This window comes from Sipha flava, unplaced genomic scaffold (genome assembly GCF_003268045.1).
Source record: "Sipha flava isolate LNK unplaced genomic scaffold, YSA_version1 100_pilon_pilon, whole genome shotgun sequence".
NCBI lineage: Eukaryota > Metazoa > Arthropoda > Insecta > Hemiptera > Aphididae > Sipha > Sipha flava.
In genome coordinates this window covers 282,498-300,807 of record NW_020271714.1, presented here as the reverse complement: position 1 = coordinate 300,807, position 18,310 = coordinate 282,498, and the positions used below count along the sequence as shown (strand labels likewise).

At 27.3% G+C, this 18,310-nt stretch overlaps 2 protein-coding genes and 1 long non-coding RNA gene across 5 annotated transcripts; 1 reads left to right on the top strand and 2 right to left on the bottom strand.

Moving 5' to 3' along the window:
* Nucleotides 1-5,556: 5,556 nt before the first annotated feature.
* On the bottom strand, nt 5,557-7,080 carry LOC112679755. Its single transcript, XR_003148247.1, has 2 exons — nt 7,037-7,080; nt 5,557-6,963 (listed from the first exon to the last, which is right to left on the bottom strand). It is a non-coding gene; the product is annotated as an uncharacterized LOC112679755 (long non-coding RNA).
* A 252-nt stretch (nt 7,081-7,332) lies between these two features.
* Nucleotides 7,333-15,258, top strand: LOC112679758. Of its 3 annotated transcripts, none has more exons than XM_025549673.1 (10): nt 7,333-7,506; nt 7,620-7,691; nt 8,445-8,657; nt 10,934-11,017; nt 11,093-11,104; nt 11,626-11,870; nt 13,710-13,769; nt 14,395-14,606; nt 14,680-14,946; nt 15,017-15,258. In XM_025549673.1, the coding sequence occupies exons 1-10, from the start codon at nt 7,334-7,336 to the stop codon at nt 15,200-15,202; spliced, it is 1,524 nt and encodes a 507-aa protein (XP_025405458.1). In that variant the 5' UTR covers nt 7,333; the 3' UTR covers nt 15,203-15,258. The 3 variants fall into 3 exon arrangements, with proteins under 3 accessions (XP_025405458.1, XP_025405466.1, XP_025405472.1); XM_025549687.1 differs by having other exon boundaries at nt 7,427-7,527; nt 15,017-15,255; XM_025549681.1 differs by lacking the exon at nt 11,093-11,104 and having other exon boundaries at nt 15,017-15,257.
* LOC112679779 (DNA polymerase delta subunit 2) lies at nt 15,066-18,286 on the bottom strand. The gene is made up of 10 exons (XM_025549695.1): nt 17,846-18,286; nt 17,491-17,618; nt 17,166-17,428; nt 16,864-17,012; nt 16,685-16,800; nt 16,526-16,618; nt 15,663-15,855; nt 15,478-15,588; nt 15,278-15,397; nt 15,066-15,155 (listed from the first exon to the last, which is right to left on the bottom strand). The coding sequence occupies exons 1-9, from the start codon at nt 18,027-18,029 to the stop codon at nt 15,282-15,284; spliced, it is 1,353 nt and encodes a 450-aa protein (XP_025405480.1). The 5' UTR covers nt 18,030-18,286; the 3' UTR covers nt 15,066-15,155; nt 15,278-15,281.
* Between the last annotated feature and the right edge of the window lie 24 nt (nt 18,287-18,310).

The window sequence follows — 18,310 nt, the reverse complement described above, 5'->3', positions numbered from 1 at the left end:
TGTTCTACTGAAATAACATTTTTTGTCCAGTCATCAAATTTGTCTTGAATAATGTTTATAAAAGCCATATAAACTTATCAAAGTATTCATCTTCATTAACCTTAACATATTTTGATATCATCTTTATTGTATTTTTAGCATTATTCCATGTTATTGTATTTTTGTTTGTTAAGTGCAACCAATTTAATTCAACCATCAGTGCCTGGTTAGGTAATGTCCACTTTTGAATATATGATATACATAAATCGTAAAACTTTTGACAATTTATATCAAATTCTTTCTTTTTTGACTAAATAACCATCTAGTTAACCATCTAGTTTTGGCATGTGATAAAATTTCACGGTATTGGACATTAGCAAAATCGCAAAATTCTTTTAATTTTTCTACCTGCACCGTATAAATGTAGAAATATCCAAAAAGTTTAACTGTGATTGCTTCTGCGTCAATAGGTAAATTATCTGACGCGATTTGTACAGCGTTATGGAAGATATGAGCGTTGCAACCTAATCCAAGTATATCTTTTTTTTAATTCTATCTGAAGTTTTGTGTGCACGTTATTTTTTCCTTTTCTATTTAATCCACCAAAATTAGTGTTTGTATTATCAGCCGATAGTGCAACAATTTTTTGCTTTAGTCCGAATTTAGTAAGAACGTCAATCATTTTAGAAGTAATTAAATCAGACGTTTCACCGGGTAAATTTGAGAACTCTAGTATTTTGTTTTTCACACCAACATGAGGCAAAAAATAACGAACAACAACAGGTACTAGTTAAATTGCTTTATGGTTGGAACCGTCAACTAAAACAGATACATAATTCGCAAAAGATAGTTCTTTTAAAGTATTATCAACTATGTATGGGCAAATAACATTGACAACTATTTCCTTGGTTTTTGTTTTTGCACACGTGAATTTTTTGTCGTTTAAACATTGACGAATCAATTCCGATGTACAAGACATAGAACGAAAACTGTGATTGTGAATTACTGTATGATACACAAAAGTAGCTTCGCGGGCGGCTAACAAAAAATCATTTTCAGTAGGAACCAAAGCAGAAAAACAGTTGGAAACTTTACCAGGTTGAACTGATGATCTTGTAGTTAACTTATGTTTTTGCGTTTTGAGGTGATCGTTTATGTCCGATCGTCCACCATGACTTACTGAAAAAGTTCCATGGCAAGTTGTACACTGTACATAGAAATCGTCAGTAGATTTAAGTTTTTTAATAAATGGGAAATCATTTTGCAACTTTTCGTTAAAATGACAGTCTTTTAGGCGGAATAGTCGTTACGTAAAAAAATGAACTGTATAAAATTACAACACTGTAAATTATAAATACGTACAAAGCTGTTGATAAATTTTGCACTCGTGTACAACTTGTATCGTCAGCAAATAACTGTTAACTAATGTATAATGTATAGACTAAAGGTAAACTATACATTCTGTAATATTATCTTTCGTAACCGTATCGTAATATTATGGTTTTTTCCCGATTAAAAATTAATGAAGTTAAAGGCAGTAAGTTGGCTAAATTTAGAAAGCGATTATAACTGTGATTGTCGTACATTCCGACGTTCGTTATCGAAATAATTTACGAATAGGATTTGTTCAAAATAAAATCGATAACCAAGTAAACAAAAGAAATACCAATTTAAAAATGATTTTAATTTCCGGGACATTAGTATGCAAAAGTCCAAAACCGGTACAAATCGATGTCCCGGGAAATCCGGGACGAATGGCCACCCTAGAGTAGTCCAGCCATCATTATCTTCGACTCCGATTAGATAATAATAACAATTTTATTTATAAAAAAAAAAGAATTGAATATTATTGAAAATTGAATGAAAAATTTATTGAACAAAAATAAAACACAAAAATTAACCACCTTTGTGCGGGCCATAAAAAAATTGCTTCGCGGGCCACATACGGCCCGTGGGCCGCGGATTGCCGACCCCTGCTATAGATACTATAGACTCTAGCATAGAGTAATATTACTCTATGGTCTGTGAACTGCAAAGAATAATGTCCAGAAATGTTCTTATCAGATATTTCTCATACTCTTTTTACCACCAACGATCCAAGTGTATTTCGCAAGCCGCTGGTTATGTATTATTTTATTATTTTTAATGTAAATAAAAGATTATTTTTCTACAACGGTGTTTTATTATTTCCGAATGATATAATCTCCAGGTTGAGAAACGCTAGTGTAGACCACGGAAATATCAATATATATATTTAATCAACGTTGAGCCAGTGACGTCATTTGGGGGATTGCTAGGTGGGCATTTGCTCCTGTCTGATTAAAAAGCATCCCAAAGGGACGGTCGTTGTCGTTTAACCATAAGCCGTTATTTGTGAAAAATCAAGCGTATTTTTATAATTTGAAAATACTGTGTACTAGATAATTATTTATTGCCACAATATTTAGTAATTGTCAATTGGTATAAACTATAAATAGACAAATGAGCATTTTACAAGAATATTAGATTTTTTAATGAATTATCTTTCAGTTATGATTATTTTAATTTCAAAAGTCCCTATTTATTGTTTTTCCTTAATCATTATAGTCATTTTAAAATTGATTATTTAATATTTCAAACTGAATTCTGAATTCTTATCTGCAAAAGTTTAGATGATGTAGTAGATGTATTTTCAAAAATTAAAAATAGAAGATATCCGCTTACAGCCTAGATTAATTTAGGATTAAGTTTAAGGTAATGTTTATAAAATACAAAATTATACTTCTCAAAAATTTAAGTTGTATAATAATATAATATATAAAATATGTAACTTACGTATAAGTTAAAAAGTGTGAGTGAAACTCCATATTTCCCCCGATAGTATGGGCCGATCAAAAATATTGCCCCCCCTATCAAAAACTGAAATACGCCACAGCGTTGATCCGTATTTTTTCAGCCCTTTTATCCTTTTATATTATATATCGATGAGATATATTATGCGTAAACTAGATTTATATAAGGTATAATATTAAATCTAAAAATATTCAAATGTACCTGTATGTATATTGCTTTTTGAGTCACGAAGATATATTTTCAGTTAAACAATAATTTGATTAGGTAGGTAGGTACCTATTTAAATAGTTCCATTGAGGCCGTTCGAAATTATTTTGTCCGGGCTGAGCTATAGAGCTAGTCCAACCCTGGTCATGGACACCTTTTTCGTTAGAAATGTAATTATATATTTACCCCCTCCCCCTAATAAATTTTTAATGTACACCCATGGCGGTATGCCATAGGAGTAAATAACTAATTAATTTGTTTATTTATCCGTAAGGGGAATGTATATATTTTTTTTCGGAGGGGTAAATGGTTGGCAAAGAATTTGCTTGAAAATTTAATTTGATGTTACCCATATATATAGTTCAAATTATGAGATTTGACCGTTATTTGGGGGCATACGTAAACTGCGCCCAAATGATCTTTTTTTTTTGTAAACTGTGCCCGAAATTTTATATATGTTAAAACGGTATAGTGTAAACTACGCACGACTTATTAACTTATTAAATTTTGACTTATTAAAGTCTCTATATATGTCACTTTCATTTAGCACAATCTTGGTATAGAAGTATCCAACAAAATGGTTTAAATAATGACTATAAAAATAAAAATAGTGATATTAGAAGATGGTTAGTTTAATGTTACGGTTAACCATTTCTAAGTTCAGGAAGTGTATTCTGACAACGAAAAAGTGACACGATATACGGATTATTTGGTAGACGTATTATAGGTGAAGAAGCTTAGTATTCACCTGAAGTATGGGCTCAAGTATCAGCAGAACCAACATTAACCACAAATGCAAGTCTTTTCATTCTCACTTTAATTCCAGCTTTTATACAATTCTTTCAAATACTTTCAGGTTCATAAAAAAGTTAAAAGAAATTTAAATAGAAGTATATATTAAACTAAATAGTATAAATGAACCGTTTAAATTCTAAAACTCTAAAACAAAAAAAAAACGCGAAAACTTAGAAAATTTAATTAATAAATATAATAGTGGTTAAATTCCAATTGAGGAATATGTATCCACCCTATGTTATTATTTATAATATTTGTATTTATTTTGCTTTTAAAATTATATTTTTTTTTAATTTTTCATATTATGTGGCTGTAACGAATTAAGTATTTTCCCTGGAATTTTACCCGGGCGCAGTTTACATGTGTGATTTTATGTTTACCTGTATTTTGGACGCATTTTACAATCGCTGGTTATTAGTATAAGTTGTGAAAAATATCAAAATACCTAAGCCATAGAACATGTGCGAAAAGGTCGCGGCGAACTGTCCTAGATCTGTATTTAAATGTTTCTCGCATGTAGGCCTATGAAAAATTGTCGCTCTAAATAACTAAAATAATATACTGCATTAACTGAAGTATCATTTAATTACCTAATATATTATATAAATATTAATTAGTTACTTAAATACAATTTCTTAAAATTTATAAATTTTTTATTAATAATTAATAACAAAATAGATTATTCAAATTCGCCGCTGTAGGCACGTACCTATAGTCAGTGTTCAAATTGTGAAAAATTAAGTAGGGGAGCTCAGTCCAACGATTTGAAAACTGCGTTCTATGTGCGCAATTATTTAACATAGACCCGTGGGGGGTTTTGTCCCTGACCCCCCCCCCCCCTCCGCCAACCTTACATATATTTTGAATGCCACTTTTCAGCTAAACTAATATTTAAATTCCAAATATAATATATTTTAATAGCAATACCAACATCCTACATTTTACAATAGAAAATAAAAATAATAATTAACATAATTGTAGGCGATCAGGCAGTCTCATGAATCGAATGATATAATCATATATTTTGTTTTTGTTTTTATTTATTTTTACTCTTTAGTGCGGGCCACGGCCTTAGAAGATTAGTTGTGGCATTTAATTTTTACCAAAAAGACAATAACGTCGATCGCTAATATTAACAAACAATCCGTACAATGTATAAAGTATAATACACCAAATTCACAGACATTGCTATTTATATTTCTTCAAAAATAATGACGTTGTCACATATCATAACCACCATATAATCTTTAATTATGAAAATATTTTCGATATTATAAATCGTAAAATTCGTTATCAAATTGACGTAAATTGAAATTCACATAAAAATTATTTTGGACATCAATTAAGATGAACGTGGCGTTTCCCCGTTCCGGTGAAAAAATATAGTTGGGGTACACAAAAAAAAAAAAATAGTAGTGGAGCTACGTCCCCCAGCGCACCCCCCAATTCGAGCACTGCCTATAGTACCTCAATATAAACATGCCGTTCATCAACATGCGTGTTGGTATTTCGACGAACATTAAATAATTGTTTCTTTAAAAAACGAATTGTTCTGATCATTCTATATTTACAGAATTATTTTGATGAAAAGTGTTTTATTTGTATTAATTTAATTTAAATTTATAAAAGTGAAACAGCGAAAAGATATTAGACCTTGTTAAGTATCACGAAAATAAACCAGTACCAAGGCTCTCAATGGACCTAAAATATTATAATACATTTTCGAAATAAAAAGTGTTAAAATATAATTCAAAATTATACTTGTATATGTTACGCCGAATTTATGAAATTGTCGATTTCATGAAACATTGTCACCAAATATGTGCAATCGGCAATTTGGCTACCAAATTCACAAAATCGGAAAATTTTGATTGCTGATTTCGTGAGTTAGGCAGCCTTTTTCTACCGATTGCACGAATTCGGTAACACATCATTATGATATAATTTACAAATAGTGGCTTATGGAAGTAATTGAAAATTTCCTCTCTCCTTTAAAAGTCGGTGACAATGTACTGGTGTCAATCCCGTCTGTGGATTGAGGGCGAGGTGATCCAGCCAACCTTCTTGCAATTATCATAGAAAAAAAGATAACAAATTTCGTATTGGGACTAAAGAAGGGGTTTTAAGCACATGGTTGGAGCGGAACAGTTTGGCAGCTACAAAGTACTGTTCCCTGACGACTGCAGACGTTCAACAAAATTAATATTGATTACGGGAACTTGTTAGAATGAGGTCAGTTGAGGCCGGACAAGGCTATTGATTGGCTATATATTGAAGTACTTGTACGAATTGCATATTTAAAAAGTGCACATGTAAAAAAAATAATATGATGTGTAATTCGGCGTGTAACTCAGGCCATACTTGCCAAAATATTTAAATATAATACAATTTTTTTTATTTCCTTTTTGTGCACATTAAAATGTATTTATTATTTTATTATATTTCTGATGTTTTACACATTTATTTAAATTAAATTTTGCTTTATAATTATTTAAGAAGGGCTTTACCGATTTCATGTTTCGGTGATAACGTTGCTGGTTTCATGAAATCGGTAATTTCATAAATTCGGCATAACATATACATGTAATTTAACATGTATATTAATTTTTAATGCAAACGTAAATCGATACACACAATGTTAAACTTTGTTCACAATGTTCCACTTCTCTCGATTTTGTATTTTTTCTCTCCAATTTGGTATCCCTAATTTCTCTAAATCCTGCTTTACTCCATCTATCCATCGCTTCTTTGGACGTCCTATTGGTCTTTTTCCTATGGGTTTCCATTCAGCTGTCGTTTTAAGGTACTCTGAGTTAGACCTTCTCATCACGTGCCCAAACCATTATATTCTTTGGCCTTTACAAAGTTGGTTATCCTTGTTATTCTTGTCAACTCTCGGGTTTCTTTGTTCTTCCTTCTATGCCAACACCCCAGGTCATTGTCGTATACTGGGCCGTAGATGAATCTCAGTATTTTGTTTTCGAACGACGTTTTTGTTCCATTTTGCTTGTCAAAGGCCACACCTCACATCCATATTAGTTATATTAGTCCATATTAGTGTTATATATTAGTTTGTATAAGGGGTTCACGAAAAAAGTGTACAATGTAAAAACACATTTCAATTACTACTTGGGCTTGAAAGTCAATGTTCTGAAAAATATGTACTAATTATTCAAATGCCTAGATAAATAATACTTTTTCTAAATATATTTAATGCATTTACCTGAGTTCATAAGTAAATCAAATTTTGATATTAAATAATAAATCAAATGATCAAATTAATAGTATAATTCTATTTTTATGAAAGAGTTAGCTAATATTTATTTTTGTTACATTTATGGCAACAGTTTTCGCTATTTTGTTTTGTTTTTTTATTCATATTACACAATAGAGTTAATAATTATATAAAATAGAACTAAACGGTAACACAACAATAATAATTATTTTTTTGTACATATTACAGTAATATAGATAATACAGTGAAATGATAAGAGCATCAACCGAAATTGAATTGATAATAATGTGCATGGATCAGGGTGGTTTTGATCCGCTCGTGGTTAACCCGGCTTTATGCATTATCTGTAAAACTTGTACTAAAACAACGATACTACTGCTGATAACAGTACACATTAATACACATCGAATATTTGATTATTCGTTCCAGATTTGTGGACAAAATATGGTCGATCGATGGTAAACAACATTGTTTATTCAGTACGATTCTTTTTGCTATCGCAATTGTATATAACGTATATAAATATATGATAATCATTCCTTTATGTTGAAAATTGTTTATAATTTATTAGTATGGTTCAAACTTGTTCAGTGCCCAATTGTGACAGTAAATTAATTAAAGACAATGGGATTATTTTCTATCGGTAAGTTGTAGACAAATAATAGTTTTCATCGTAATATAATCACATCTCATCATTTTTTATGTAAATGATGGAATTCGTTTGTTCTCGGACGTACTTATGAAATTTTTTAATACAGAATCGGATTTGTTAATCGTCAACTAGTTTTTTTTATTTGGCAATCTTGATTCAAAAATTATAAATCTTGTTAAATATGTTCTATGACACATTATTAATTTAATATTATAATTGACATCTATGAAATAAGTTAGAAGTTTTGAAATTTCCTATGTATTTAAATTTAATTTATGCAAAATTAACCTTGTGCTAACTCCCGTTAACGGGAATATTACTGAAACATGAGGATAATTTACAATAGTACTATATAACATGATATATCCTATACAATTAATATTTAATTTACTAAAACAAAGTGTAAAAACATAAATATTAAAATTACTTATTCTCATTTAACCAACACCGTCCAAATATACCTAATTCTCAGACATTTAATTACATTTGAACGTACATTTTAATTTTAAAGTACTTCGAATTAAACAATTGTTACTTATCAATGTGTTTCATATGATTAAAACCAATTTTTCGTCGAAATAGATATAAATAAACGGAAAATCCCAAAATAATTCAAATACAGTTTTATATTGATATTCATTGCACATAATTTGTGTAATATAAGTGATCTTTGTTTATTTTTATATATTTGTATTGTATATGAAGTAATACAAGTTGTAATAATTCTTGATATTAATGCTTCAGGATCCCTCTGCACAATTCAAAATCGTTTGAGAGGTGGTCTAAAGCCCTAGAAATCGAAAATTGGACACCGACAGAAAATTGTGTAGTGTGTAGCAAACATTTTCAAAAATATAGTGACCAAACATCACCATCTGAAGTTTCATTCACAGATTTGTTATGCGGTTCAGTGCTAAACGATTCAAAACGTAAAATATGTTCAATGAACAATAATAAGTGAGTACTATAAAATATATTGAGTATATTCTACTGTCATTATATTATATTAATTTGCAATTGTATTATTGAATACTCAAGTGAGGTGCAGTATTATGATAAAAAAATTAACTTAATGAAACACTAGCAGTATTTAAAAAAAAGTAAACCTATTACCTACTTGAATACAAAATTAAAATAATGATTTTTTTGTTATTCATATCCCAATAGGTGCCTACATATACAATGAAAAATTGTATTGTATTCATGTCAATAAAAAATAATTTAACATTAATAATCATAGTAATACAATATATCTTAATTTTTTAAGTGTAACTCTTATAAAATGTCAAACTAAGATACATTATTTTAAATTTAATTTAATCCATTTCAAACATTATATTTGATTATAGTAATTTGCTATGGTCAAAATAACCTCGCTCTTTATTAGGTTTTTAATAAAACATTTACATTTTATACTTCATTCATTGACATTCTGTGTACCTTTTAAACATGATTAATTGTATATTATCGACTCATATTATATGAGTATCAATTATTAGTTTATTAAATGTAAATATTTTATTAAAGATGTAAAAAAAGTGGGGCCATTTTGATTATAGTGCAACTAGCGATTGGTTAAATATATGCCTTTAAATACCTGCAACATTTTAACTATTGAAAATTTTTGAAAAAAAATTCACTCTCAGTGTTTTGTACCTTTATATAAACTAACAAATCTTGAATGGTTTAATTTTAATCTGATTTATGTGTATTATATCTGGTTATGATTTTGAAAATATCGGCTTTTTTAATATAAAAATATTATTTTTTCTTTTTATTTGTATAATATTTCTTTTTTTTTTTTTTTGAGTATTGGATTGTTACTGGTCCCATATATAATGTATTGCTTTGTTACTCAGATATGTTTATGGTGACTAGACATTCTTTTTCACAGGATTTTTTTTTTTTATGTATTGCCCTAGTATTCTTAATTAGGTATATTGTTAAATAAATGAAATTTTACTGTTTGAGGATATTTTGGGATAAAACAAGTGAATAATTTTTTTATAATTTGACTATTCATTTATATTTTAAGGTTCAACCTTTTACATAAATATTTTCACATTTTTGTATGAACTATGACTTGTATTAAAGTAATAGTTGATAATAAATTATAATTAAGTAAGATCATGGTTAATTAAATTTTAATAGTAAGAAACTTGTTTTTATTATACAATTTTAAATTATATTAAAGTTATATATATTGGTAACATTGTTATAAAGTTTTGTTGATGCACACAAATTTTCTTGAGATTTTTTATGATGAGGAGACATAGTTTTATGATTTACTTTTTTTTTATGTCTATTCACCATAGGTATGTTATCCCTTTCGTCCATAATCTTTAATATATTATGTCAATTCATTTTTATTATTATTAACATCCAAAAATAATCCATATATTACATATAATTATAATAATAATAATATATATCAAAAAAGTTTATTTAATATATTAACATAAACAAATTAGTAGTAAAAATAATGATTGTGAATATTAAAATTAAGATGGAGTACTTTATTTTGTTATATTTTTTAAAATTATTTTAAACTTATCTTTATTATTTAGCTTTGATGGCTATATAAATGCTGTAATGTAAGTCTATACATTTTATCAGTTACTTAACAATTTTTTTTCCCCATTTGGCCATACCCACGAAATGTTATCTATTATTTACTTGATTATATTGAAAATTAGCATAAGCTTTCCAGATACCTATCAGAAAAAATTATAGAACCAGATCTAATATTTTGGTCAATGGTTGTCATCAATATTCTTTCTGATCAATTTGAGACAAACTATGAAACATTCCTTAGTTTCACAGCATATACTACCACACTTCCACTATTATGCTAGTATATGTCCAGCATTATTTTTTGCCAAATGAAAATTCATTTATTTCAACAACTAAATTTAGAACACCTCTACTTGATTGATATTGTTCTCCATACGCCAAACACACTTCTTGTAAGTAGTTATTCCTAAAGGTACAGTTCCACTGAGATTGATTCTGAATTTCTGCATTTTTACGTAGTGCGTGTTCATTTTATTTTTCATTTACGTTTTCAATTATCAACCAACATTAGAACATCTTGAAAAAATATATCAAATATATATAATCAAATATTTGATTTTCTTGATAATAATACCTTAGTAAACTCAATTACTAAAAGACCTCCTTTAAACCATTTTCTGTTTTTGTTATTTTGACTTATGGTTTAATTATTATTGCAGGAGAAAATCTAATAACTTAGATCATACAAATACTAAACGGTTGCAAAAGGGAATCAAGAAAACAATTCCTATTACATTAAATAAGTAAGGTTCTTTTGGTTGTTACTAAGCTTCGTTGATTTTTTTTTGTATATATTTTTCTTGTTTCTGTTAATATAGATATGGAACAAGGTAGTATTAATAATGAATCTATACTGAATGTAGATGATTATACGCTAGTAAAAAATATTTTTAAGAAGTATAATTTGAATTGGAAAAATGATGAAGTAGATAAAGATTTATTTTCAATTTTGAAAAATTCTGAGTAAGCTTTCAGTTAGATTTTCATAAAAATAAAAATAAAATAAAAGCATTTGGGCTATACCATAATACATTGAAAAGTGAATAAACAAAGACCTAACATTTTGTATACTATTTCAACTTCTTCCTCAGTTAACAATATTTAATAGAGTTTTGTTATAACTTTTAAGTATACTCATTTAATTATAATGTATAATTTAACTATTGACCTAGAAGCCTAAATTTTAATTTTACATAATGAAATATTACTATAGTGCTAATTAGATTGACGGAAATTGTATAACCGGAAATTACATATTTATTATTGTTATGGGTATAAAATAATCGAAAACTGAAATTAAACATGTTTTTATATTTTGTTTTAAAAATCTAAAATATAAATTTATTTTTAGGAATTTTGAACAAGGTTGCTTTGTTCAAACCTGCCAAGCACCAAAAGATCTACCACTTTATAGATTTCCCTATAATAATAAACATTTATTACACATATGGTCTAAAAGAATTGGATTAAGTACATTATATGATTTGGAATTGTATTTAGATATTACCATTTGTAAAAATCATTTTCATGAAGATTGTTATGATAAAAACTCATTGCAGTTAAAACCTAACGCTATTCCATCAATAAATTTAATTGGTGAGCATTAACTATTCAATACATTTTATAAAATATAAGTAATTTAAGCTTTTTTTTTAATATTTATTATCCTTAATTAATATCATCAAGTGATAATTAAAGGGCGGAAATGCAAAATATAGTATTGCCAAAAACCGAAATGTTCACAAATCAAGGAAAGCTGTAATATATTTTCTGACAACTATAAACACTCAGGATAAGTTTATTTATACATAATAAATATAAATAAAACGTTTGACAGTGTTAAAATAAATCTATCTAATTTTTAAACCTAGTTTTTAATGCTTTAAAAATTTCATGTTAGGCCAAAACGTGGTATTGCTGACAGTATCACATTTTGAAAAATTAAATCAATTAAAATACGAAAAATTCTTTTATCTTGTAGACATATTATTATGCACTAAACAGCTGTTTTTAAATTGATTTTACTCATAGAAATAATTGATATAGTTTCATTTTGACTATAAATTTGATTTTACCCTATTTTTCTATTCAGAATCGATTTTTGAATTCTTGGCAATACCACCTTTTGCATTTCTACTAGTATATTACATTTGATTTGCATTATTTATGATTATCGTTATATGTATTTGTAAATACTTGATTTTTTTAATTATTCTTAATCCTCTATGCTTAAATTTTGTGTTTGTTGAAATTTTATTTAATAAAAAATGCATGTGTCTTATAAGATAGGAAGTGGCAAATGGAACCAAATGTTTTCAATGCCTCTGTTACTAGATTTCTGTACTAATTTCGTCTAGTGAACCAAAATATATTTAAATCATGAGATGAAAACTGAAGTTGTAATGTTTTATTTTTAATAATTCTTAGGGTTGGTAGTGAATCTCAACAGGTAATCTGGCAACTGCAACTATATTTTCATTAAATGGATTAAGAGCCCATCTATAAGGGAAGTTATTGTTATCACTTGGGGAATATTTCAGTAACTGAATTTTCAATCTCTCAATTGTGTTTTTGTGGTGTTCAAAACACAATCAAGAATAGGACATAGTTAAAATTTTTATCAATGTAATTTGAAATTAAAACGAATACATCAAAATTTAATATTTCAAGGTGAATAATATAGGTATTCAGTTTTTTTGTTAAAAGCATTAACTTTGTTGTCTTCCACTAGTAGATTATTCTTTTCATGTTCTGGTAAATTTATATTCAAGTAATTTAAATTTAAAAATATATCACTTAAGTAAGCTCAGAATATTAATAATTTTTTATCTTTATATACACTGAAAATGAGGTGTTTTAATCTTAACAAAAAAATATTTTCAATTCATCTTGCAGTTCAAAATCTCATATTTTTGTTTCATTAATGGTAATTATATTTTATAACTAGTAAAACAGATAAAAGCTTAAATTAGTTTCTATTGCAGTATCATGAGGCGACTAATTTATTTGCTACTTATTTTGAGAACATAACATTAAAGAGGTTGATAAAAGCTGGTCTAAGAGTATGTCATTTAATCAACTTTTGTTATTTACTTCATTATTTCATTTAAATTGTTCGAAATATTTGATGTAAGTCATAATTTGGAATAATTCCAAATTTATGATTATTGTAATGAAAATGTCTTGTTATTGTACTTTCAAGATGAGAAATCTATGTATTTGGAAGATTTTTAGTACACATAATTCGCCATAAATCGAAATGTAAACTAATGCCTAATTTAAGAAATAAAAAAGTGTGTATGCTCAATATCACACTAATTATATATAAAAAAGTTAATCTATTAAAAATAAAAGAAATGTTTGTTCGTGTTTATTTAAAATCTTACATAGTCTTATTCATACAACTTAATGTAGGTTTTTTTTTTTTAATTTTAGATTATTTAGGACCTCCTGAAAATTGTTTCTCGACAACTACAAATTCTGAAGAAATTTCAAGTAAGTTTTTGGAGCCTCTAATAAGTATTTTTCAATTTATAAATTATTTTTTATTTTATTATTTGGTTTTTTTAATACTACAAATATTTATAATAACATTATATAATATATAATTATATTATATAATAACATAATAAGTATGATAACATTTTGTTGATACCTGTTCATAATTAACAATACTTTTGACTATAGAATTTTGTTAGATCAATGAAATTATTTTGAATTTGCTAGTATTTTAAATGTTTATATATATAAAAAAAAAAAAATAGTGGGATTCTTAAAATATAAGCTACAATGTAATCCATTAGTATTCACTAATTCTTATTTTAATAATCTTATCTCATATAATAAATGAAACTTATATTTTAAAGGTATATAAGAAAACACTGACTAATTTAGGTATCTCATTAAAATAAAAACTTATTTTTCTTAATCTAATTATTTAAATTATTGCCAATGTCAAAGATAAAATATGAGAACATTATTTATAATATCTTTGTATATTTTTAATGGTTGCTAACCTTAATATATTGTTATGCTAGATAAGATAAAGTTAACTTTTGTTGCAAAGTGTACTTGGGCTAAAAAAAAAAATTAATATTTTATATTTGCTTGTTGTTTTCAGTGATGACTTCTAATGGTGATCATACGTGGGGGTGGTTAGGTAGTACTGAACAATTTGGGAGAATTTCAGAATTAAATGAGTTTATAGAAATACCTAAATCTCAACTGCAAGATGAAAAATATGCATGCTTTGCTCAAGCTGCTCATTGTTTCATTTATGCAGAAAACAGTAAAAAAGTATTCAACATTTACCATCCTCGAGCAACAATTCTTGTAAGTAGAAAAAAAAATGTGTGAAAAACATAAATACTTTGACTTTATATTACATTGCATTTCTATGATATAGATGCAATTGAGATATGATGGTTATTTTGGATTTCCTGGTGGATTGATTGATGCCAATGAAGATATAGTAAATGCAGTCAACCGAGAAATGGCTGAAGAAATAAATTTAAATACTGATCTTCATTCAGTTACCAATGATGATCATGTTATATCTCATTGGAGTGAGAAAAAAAAATTAGTTTTACACTTTTATAAATTAAAAGTAACTATGGCTGAACTAATTGAAATTGAAAAACGTGCTTTACTTGCACAAGATTATGGGAGTGAAGTAATTACATTAATTCATAATGTTACGTATTTAACAATAAATATTTACATTGTATTTTTTTATTTAATAGGTGCTTGGAACTGTCCGGATTCCCTTGTACACATTGGGTGATCATTATCGTGGATTTCCAGTGTTCTTGAAGCATAACTTCATTGGTTGTTCACGGGAACAGCTTATTGCTGCACTTTCTATATTAAATATTATGAAACCTGAAGAAATTAAATTAGCTTTAAGTGCAAATAGTATAAATATATAATTGCTGAACCTCTTATAATGAGTCGTTTAAATTTTTTCTACTTTTACTTAAAAATAATAAAATAAAATAAATTACAATGTTAAGGGGAAAATGTCTTGAATGAAATAGGATGACATTCTAAAGTGTTGAGATTTAATAATACACATGTTTGAGTTGATGCAAAAGATGGTACACTTATAAGTCGAGTGGGATTCCCTGAAATTATAAATAAAAACAAAATATTTTATGCTAGTATTATATTAATATGATCAAATAATAGTTTAAAAAATAATAACCATTAGTATTTAACTTTAAAGATGTTTGAAATGATGTTAGATTTGATACAAAAAATACATCTGGCATTTCTTGTATTATAAAAGGATCTTGACCCTCAAATGGATAACATGCTAATTAACAATAAATATTAATTTAAGAAATTTAACACACATTAAAATATTACACTAAATAAAATTTTACTTACGAATTGTATCTGGTGCAGATGGTATTAGATGACCCCAATCCAATATTTTATCCATTATATCAATTGGGTTATCTAAATTAGTAAACCTAAGAACATCTTGAACAGTTTGTCCAGAAGATCCAATCATCAAGTGACCCTCGATTTCAAACTTATTTGGATTTGTCATTCTATGGAAACTTGTATATTCAGAAGCCTATTCAAAATATACTTGGTTAAGGATAGTTAATAGTTTGGTTATAATTAATTAGTTATGCCCAATTAGTAAAACATTTTTATTCCAATGAATGAACTATTTTTTAACTAACTATTCAAGTTATTCAATTTCCAAATTAGATAAATAACATTCAGTTATTGATATCCCACAAAAAAAAAAAAAATATAGTAAAACTTTATTAAGATGCTCTCAAAGGGGAACTGTGGATAATGCGAAATGGTGTAATAGGCAGCAATTCACATAATACACTCTTTAAGAGTTCTGTGGGTTCCCGCCTGATACTTTTTTAAAGCATTATAAACTGAATACTAAAGAACAAAGAAAAATATTTAATGGTATTACATTTTAAAAAAATGTGAACATAAATATAGATATATAAACATTTACAACTTATAAGGTTCTTATAATAGATTTTGCCATAATAACTACAAATTGACAAACACTAACTCGGTAATATATATAAATTCTGGTTGCATTCAAAACCAAACCAGAACTGTCTAATTTTAGAGGTGTGGAGCAATAATATGTTGAACGAATTTACATGTCTCATTTTCTGAACATACATAAAGACGCCATCAACTATAGCGAAAGAAAGTACACAACAAATTTCCTATATTTTTAATCAAACTATAATCATTTTAATACTTACTTTAGGAAATAAACATTTATGGAATGCTTGTTGAGGTAAAGTTCTGTCTGTAGGATCAAATTCTCCAGGCATAATTTGTACATCAACAATTGACTAGTAAATTAAATCAAGTATTAAACATATATATATATATATATATGCTATATTAAATATTCTTACAGCTAACTGGAGTAATAAGTCATCTAATTGTTTAATTGCTTGTATATCTCTAGGAAAATCATCAATTTTATCACGGTAATTTGGCTTTTTCATTGCAGTACTCCTTATACTGTTTCCTATTAGATTTCAATACATATTATGTACATATTTACATATAATTTATTATATAAAAAAATTACCAGCAATTATAACTTGAACAATTTTAGAAACTTTATAATTTTCCTTTTTATCACCTAATAAACCAAATATCCAATCCATAAATAATTGTACTTGGAAATGTGTAGCAACATTAGTGGCTAATTCTAAACCACTAATTAATACCAAAAACCTAAAAAATATTATTGTCATTATGATATTAATAATTAAGTGGTTGAATAATTAGTTGAAATATAAAATTGATTTAGTTAAAGTTAGTTAATATAAATAGTATCCTTAACTATTCCAATTATTAATTTATTTTAGTATTTAAAGAAAGCCAAACCTGTCATCTCCAAAGCTACGGCTCGTGAATATTTTAGGAGCTGAAGGTGTAGGCCAACAAAAATCAGTCACACAAAACTTTCCACTTTCTTGAGGAATACCTTTAACTGCTATAATGCATCCAGTCATTATATTATTTAGAGATAAAGTATTGTCATTTAGTCCATCTAGTTCTAAAGGAACTCTTTGTAATTCGTCTTCTATTATAACTTCATCCGTATCAGAAACAAAATGGGTTCTAAGAGGTTGAGGAATTAAATTATTCTAAAAGAGACATAATAATTATCACATAACATTTGTTTGACCAGAATCAAATTTAACATTACTTCTTCACTGATTTCTTTCAAAATACTAGGCTTTAGTTCTTGATGTTTAAATAAAGTACCAATTATAATGCATTCTTGGCCAATTTTATCATGCAATTCAGATAATTTATAGACATAACTTTCATCACCTATATAAGATGAACCAAAATCATGTAATTCAACAAATACTTAAATAAAAAATAGACAACTCAAATTTAATACACATTTGAAAAAAACAATTGATCAAAGATGGTGAAGAATAATCCGAATATATCAACAGTACACACTGTCATTGTAAAATTCTGATATTATAAATGTGGCCAATATTTATTTCAAAAACTGTAAGGAACAAGATGAAATCAAAAAGCATTCTTACCCCATTTTTGTTGTACCTTGTCCAAAAGGATATTTCTCATTTGTACTAGTCTGTAAGCATAAATATGCGCAAACTGTCTGGTAAAGTTAACGTCTTTCAAGTGATACACTGACGATAAGTCTCTGAAGTTATACGTCGGCCGTTCAAGTGCCGATTGCTCGTAATCGCCTATGAGCTGGGGCATTTTAAGACTGGTGATATGGTGTGATAAATAGAATACTGGGTGACAATTTTAGTGAATGTTACAAGACTATAAGCTTTTTGCGCGTCAAAAAATACCTAAGTGGCAATGTGATTATAAAATATTTTCGTACAAAACGGGAAAACAGAAAAGTTAACGAACGAAGCGAATAAAACAAGTAGTCGTGAGATTTAATTTATAACAATCATTATATCAAGGATCGAGGAAAATATAAAAGAAAAAAATCCAAAATAATATTTATCATTACGGTGTCCAAATGAGCG